The sequence below is a fragment of the Acanthochromis polyacanthus genome, chromosome 3 (genome assembly GCF_021347895.1).
Source record: "Acanthochromis polyacanthus isolate Apoly-LR-REF ecotype Palm Island chromosome 3, KAUST_Apoly_ChrSc, whole genome shotgun sequence".
In the NCBI taxonomy this organism is placed as follows: Eukaryota; Metazoa; Chordata; class Actinopteri; family Pomacentridae; genus Acanthochromis; species Acanthochromis polyacanthus.
In genome coordinates, this window is record NC_067115.1 from 1,671,047 (window position 1) to 1,677,196 (window position 6,150).

At 41.6% G+C, this 6,150-nt stretch overlaps 1 protein-coding gene and 1 long non-coding RNA gene across 3 annotated transcripts; one reads left to right on the forward strand and one right to left on the reverse strand.

The window, feature by feature from the left end:
- LOC110970630 (uncharacterized) lies at positions 1-2,049 on the forward strand. 2 transcript variants are annotated; one of them, XM_051946299.1, is made up of 3 exons: positions 1-863; positions 1,004-1,126; positions 1,595-2,049. In XM_051946299.1, exons 1-3 carry the CDS (start codon positions 416-418, stop codon positions 1,627-1,629), a joined length of 606 nt encoding a protein of 201 aa, XP_051802259.1. In that variant the 5' UTR covers positions 1-415; the 3' UTR covers positions 1,630-2,049. The 2 variants fall into 2 exon arrangements, with proteins under 2 accessions (XP_051802259.1, XP_051802258.1); XM_051946298.1 differs by having other exon boundaries at positions 2-863; positions 1,001-1,126.
- Positions 2,050-3,294: 1,245 nt separating this feature from the next.
- LOC127533230 (uncharacterized) lies at positions 3,295-5,000 on the reverse strand. Its single transcript, XR_007941014.1, has 3 exons — positions 4,166-5,000; positions 3,906-4,031; positions 3,295-3,436 (listed from the first exon to the last, which is right to left on the reverse strand). It is a non-coding gene; the product is annotated as an uncharacterized LOC127533230 (long non-coding RNA).
- Positions 5,001-6,150: the final 1,150 nt, after the last annotated feature.

A 6,150-nucleotide genomic window follows, 5' to 3' on the forward strand; every position in this document is an offset into this window, starting at 1 on the left:
TGCATTTATATAATGTGTTAATGTGAACTTTTAAATCTGTTTGACGTTCAAAAATGCATATGCATCACTAAGAAGAAGGATTAAGGACAACGCTGGTTAACTGTTGGTGGATTGTGAACATCCATTCAAAGGCAGTGACGTATGACTAATTAAAATATTTTACACATCTTTAGTTGTCTGTAAAAACGGCCTCGCTGCATAAATCAAGTTGCTCCTTTCAGCTGTGAACTGTTGTGTGAAAGTCTTTATTTACTCTACAGTTTACAGTTTTAAGCAGATTTTAGAAAAGCAGAACTCTGCTGTTAGAAGGATGAGACATGTCTGTTTGTAACAGTGTAGATTTCTGCACATGAACACCGTCTGAAGTTGAAACTTATTTGACTTTGTTTTGTGTTCTTAGTTAAGTTTAGCAGAAATGGGGAACAGTCAGGTTTCCACGTCCTTCCAGGACTCTGGGGGTATTCCTGATCAACATGACTCATCAGTGAAAAAACCTGAAACAGACTTAAATAGGTCAAAGAGGGTCAATATTCTGACAGTCTGTCTCTCTGTGTCAGTGGCTGTTGGAGCTTCAGAATATCAGTCAGTGACAGCGAAGGTGGGCGAGGACGTCACTCTGGACATTGAGGACACACATCTGCAGCCAGAAGATGACCTCATCTGGTCTTATGGTCCCAATCACACCGTCTTCATCACCTTCTGCAATGGAGACCTGCAGAGAATTTTTCCAGACAGGTTCCAGCTGGACCAAAGGACCGGATCGCTCACCATCAGATCGCCGACCGTCGAGGACGCCCGACTTTATGAGTGTGTGATCAGCAACGATCGCGGGCCGACATGGAGATTCAACCTGACGGTTGTTGGTGGGTGTTTGGAGACCTTCACACCAAGGAGACAGTAGCAGTGTGCAGAAGAAGATGCTAAATGTGTGTGCATGTGTTCACATCAGTGTAGTGTTTTCTACAAGTTACTGAAGCCTCTTGTTGTCTCCTGTTTCCAGCAGCTGATCCCACCTCAACACCACCTGGACCTCCACATGACAGGACTCACTGGATAGTTGGTGTATCTGGATTCATCTTCATCTGTATTCTGCTGCTGTTTGCATGGAAGCGGAAGGAAGCCACAGGTCAGTGTTTTATTTGTCACATGAGAGTTTCTCTTTCACAAAGAAAACTACAACAGAGACGGGGAAGCTTCATGAATGAACTTATGTTGACGGTGACTCAGTCTGTGGAAAACAGGAAGTCAGAAAGTCTTCCTTCTTTACTCAGCACTTTCTAAAGATCAGGTAATCCAGTCAATGCCATGAAATCAGTTCTATTTCCTGCACCTTTTAAAGGCTCCTCTACTGGCACCGAGCTGCATCTGTTTTATCAGAGCCTCAGATGTTAAAGATCGATTGTTAGTTGATCAGACAAGGACACACAGGTCAGAAAATGTCTTGTAGATCAGCTGTAGTACCTGGCTGTTCCAGCAGGTGGAGCCTCTTCCTGTTTAATGAGATGAAGTTACAGTTACCTTCTATCTGCCATCTGTTTCGAGAAAAACTTCTACCAGCTGTTTCATCTCACGTTTCATATTCTCATATTTACAGGAAAATGTTGTTCCCATCCGCCAGCTGTTGTCTGAAGTCCGTCGGTGAAGAAAAAATTCCTTTAGGTTCAGAGGAAACTGGAAGATGTTTTCAGGACAAACATAAGGAAGCCCCGTTGTTTCGGCACCTCGATGTTCCACGACCTGGAGGACTGAGTGTCTTCACATAATTCACATTAACTGGGATTCTGAAATATAACAATGCACTGATCTTTCCCCTCAATCACATTTCTGACTCAACCAGTCATTCCAGAGTTTCTCCTTCACAAGCTGCTGCTATAAGATGAGTCACTCCGTAGGCGGTACGAGGGATCTCTACTTGAATCCAGTTTATGTGCTGCTGTAATGAAAGAGATAAAGATGTTTTTTGTATGTGTGCTGCTTTTTTGTGTATGTTTGCTTTTACAGATGGAATAGAGATGTTTTCTTATGGGGAAATAAAAACATTAAAACCTTTGTAAAGGTTGTCTGAGTTCTTTAGTTTCATGGTTCAGGGCAGTAATGTGTTGTAAAGTGGTGATTTGTTCAGACTCCACGTACTCACCAGCTCCCTCCAACACTTTCTGTCAGAATAATGCTCCAAGTGCATCTCATATAATTAGAATATGGTGGATAAAGTGAATTATGCTTCATCAGACATTGCTCAAAGTGCATTACTAACAAAGACAATCATCTCATAATTCTGGACAAAACTCCTTTAATGTACATCCATTTCACCGAACAAGTGAACTTTTCAATGACTTCATGATTAATCTACCTCCTACCTTACTTTTAATATTTTATTCCTCCTGATTAGTATCAATGTCATAATTTTAACATGTCTGCCGATCACATATGATCATGTTTGGTATCATTTTAATCAGCTATCAGTAATGCTCCTAGATAAACCATGTTCAAAAAGTTTCAATATTTTGGAAAGTTACAGAAATTTCCTGAAAATGTAACTCTGTGAGGGACCTCTGGACATCAGCCCACCCTGACGGAGGATGTACCAGATCCCTGCTGAGTTAATGATATGCAAAGGCCCACTTTTAAAGACCACAGCTGAAAGCACCATTTGGAGTCACCACTAAAGGAGTCCTCCTGCACCATCAGAGTCTGTTTGTAGAGTCCTTTTTTCTACAAGTCATCCTTTACTATCAGAGGCTTCCAACCCAAGAGTTCTCCAGACTCCAAGGCTCCACTCTGTCCACCGTTGTTCCAACCCACATCAACAAAGGCAGACCGGACCATCCACCGAGGCATCATCATCATCATCATCCTCATCATCATCATCATCATCATCCTCATCATCATCAGCATCATCATCATCCTCATCATCATCATCATCATCATCATCCTCATCATCATCATCATCATCATCATCATCCTCATCATCATCATCATCATCAGCATCATCATCATCCTCATCATCATCATCATCATCATCATCATCAGCATCATCATCATCCTCATCATCATCATCATCATCATCAGCATCATCATCAGCATCATCCTCATCATCATCATCATCATCATCCTCATCATCATCATCATCATCCTCATCATCATCAGCAGCAGCATCGTCATCGTCCTCATCCTCATCATCATCATCATCATCATCCTCATCATCATCATCATCATCATCCTCATCATCATCCTCATCATCATCATCATCCTCATCCTCATCATCATCATCATCCTCCTCATCCTCATCCTCATCATCATCATCATCATCAGCATCATCATCATCATCCTCATCCTCATCTTCATCACCATCTTCCAGTTTCCTCTGGACCTGAAGGAATTTTTTTCTTCACCGACGGACTTCAGACAACAGCTGGTGGATGGGAACAACATTTTCCTGTAAATATGAGAATATGAAACGTGAGATGAAACAGCTGGTAGAAGTTTTTCTCAAAACAGACGGCAGATAGAAGGTAACTGTAACTTCATCTCATTAAACAGGAAGAGGCTCCACCTGCTGGAACAGCCAGGTACTACAGCTGATCTACAAGACATTTTCTGACCTGTGTGTCCTTGTCTGATCAACTAACAATCGATCTTTAACATCTGAGGCTCTGATAAAACAGATGCAGCTCGGTGCCAGTAGAGGAGCCTTTAAAAAGGTGCAGGAAATAGAACTGATTTCATGGCATTGACTGGATTACCTGATCTTTAGAAAGTGCTGAGTAAAGAAGGAAGACTTTCTGACTTCCTGTTTTCCACAGACTGAGTCACCGTCAACATAAGTTCATTCATGAAGCTTCCCCGTCTCTGTTGTAGTTTTCTTTGTGAAAGAGAAACTCTCATGTGACAAATAAAACACTGACCTGTGGCTTCCTTCAGCTTCCATGCAAACAGCAGCAGAATACAGATGAAGATGAATCCAGATACACCAACTATCCAGTGAGTCCTGTCATGTGGAGGTCCAGGTGGTGTTGAGGTGGGATCAGCTGCTGGAAACAGGAGACAAGAGGCTTCAGTAACTTGTAGAAAACACTACACTGATGTGAACACATGCACACACATTTAGCATCTTCTTCTGCACACTGCTACTGTCTCCTTGGTGTGAAGGTTTCCAAACACCCACCAACAACCGTCAGGTTGAATCTCCATGTCGGCCCGCGATCGTTGCTGATCACACACTCATAAAGTCGGGCGTCCTCGACGGTCGGCGATCTGATGGTGAGCGATCCGGTCCTTTGGTCCAGCTGGAACCTGTCTGGAAAATCTCTCTGCAGGTCTCCATTGCAGAAGGTGATGAAGACGGTGTGATTGGGACCATAAGACCAGATGAGGTCATCTTCTGGCTGCAGATGTGTGTCCTCAACGTCCAGAGTGACGTCCTCGCCCACCTTCGCTGTCACTGACTGATATTCTGAAGCTCCAACAGCCACTGACACAGAGACAGACTGTCAGAATATTGACCCTCTTTGACCTATTTAAGTCTGTTTCAGGTTTTTTCACTGATGAGTCGTGTTCATCAGGAATACCCCCAGAGTCCTGGAAGGACGTGGAAACCTGACTGTTCCCCATTTCTGCTAAACTTAACTAAGAACACAAAACAAAGTCAAATAAGTTTCAACTTCAGACGGTGTTCATGTGCAGAAATCTACACTGTTACAAACAGACATGTCTCATCCTTCTAACAGCAGAGTTCTGCTTTTCTAAAATCTGCTTAAAACTGTAAACTGTAGAGTAAATAAAGACTTTCACACAACAGTTCACAGCTGAAAGGAGCAACTTGATTGATGCAGCGAGGCCGTTTTTACAGACAACTAAAGATGTGTAAAATATTTTAATTAGTCATACGTCACTGCCTTTGAATGGATGTTCACAATCCACCAACAGTTAACCAGCGTTGTCCTTAATCCTTCTTCTTAGTGATGCATATGCATTTTTGAACGTCAAACAGATTTAAAAGTTCACATTAACACATTATATAAATGCAGTATACTATTGTAAAGTCCAGAACACCTCATAATCTGCTGTGGAATATTCTGATCAACTTCACCTGAAGAAACTGTTTCATTAACTTACAGTTGTAATGCTGAAGCTACAGTGAAACACTGGTGACCACAGCTTTCAAACAGCTTCAATAAATTACAGTTAACAGTGTAAAAGTGTCCTAAAATACTGGAAACCACAGCGTGTTGCAGCTCCTGGTTAAAAAGCCACAGAGACAAAGTCAGCATGAAGAAAATGTGAAGACTTACACACAGCAGCAGAGAACCAGAGAAGTAATCTGTAGATCATGTTAACAGGAGAAAGACGACCAAACTGAAGAGACAACGAGGATGACTGAAGGTTTTATGTGTTTTCTACAGAGACCAGCCTCCTTCTAAGGAGGACTTTACCAACAGGAAGCTGGACAAAGTGTGGGTGTGATCATATCTGACATGAAAGAGACACATCAGACTCTCTACATGTCACTTCAACCACAGGTTGCCATAACAAAGATAAAATCAAGTTTTGACTCAACCCTGAAATCCTACAAAAACCACAGTCACCACTGTCATAATAAATCAACGGGCTGATATGAATCTCACATGTGAACAAGTGCAATATTCAGATCACAGAAGCAGCAGTTCATGTGGTACAGATAAAATGTGTCTCAACATAACATTACAAATGAAGCAACACTTTTTTATTGCTGTTGCTTCAGTGCAAAACAAATGCAAGGTGTTACTTTTTAAAATCACAGTGTGGTTTTCATTCAGCCCTGAGCTTTTATTCAGAGTTATATTGACTTTAAGAACACGCAAAGGATCCTTTTAGTGAATGAATAGGACTAACAGTGATACTGCTTTGCTTGTTGTCATGTTCACACCCAAACATCTTGATTTAAAAAGAGAAATTCCATGAAATTGCAGCAAATAAATGTATGCATGTGAAAAATGTGGAGGAAGCATTCGCCTTAGCAGCATCCACCAGCCCGGTTTTCTTTGTCTTCTGAGTGCATTTCATCAACATAAATTGCTTTATCCTAACCAGTAACATCTGTTTCTGCTGTAACAGCAAGACTAGATATTAAAACCAAAGACTCTTTGTTTGGGATCCTATTGAAGCAGTTCT

Coding starts and splice junctions, on each gene's coding strand:
- LOC110970630 (XM_051946298.1), top strand. CDS start 416: ATGGGGAACAGTCAGGTTTCCACGTCCTTCCAGGACTCTGGGGGTATT. Junction 864..1,000: donor ATTCAACCTGACGGTTGTTG/GTGGGTGTTTGG, acceptor TCCTGTTTCCAG/CAGCTGATCCCACCTCAACA. Junction 1,127..1,594: donor GAAGCGGAAGGAAGCCACAG/GTCAGTGTTTTA, acceptor TCATATTTACAG/GAAAATGTTGTTCCCATCCG.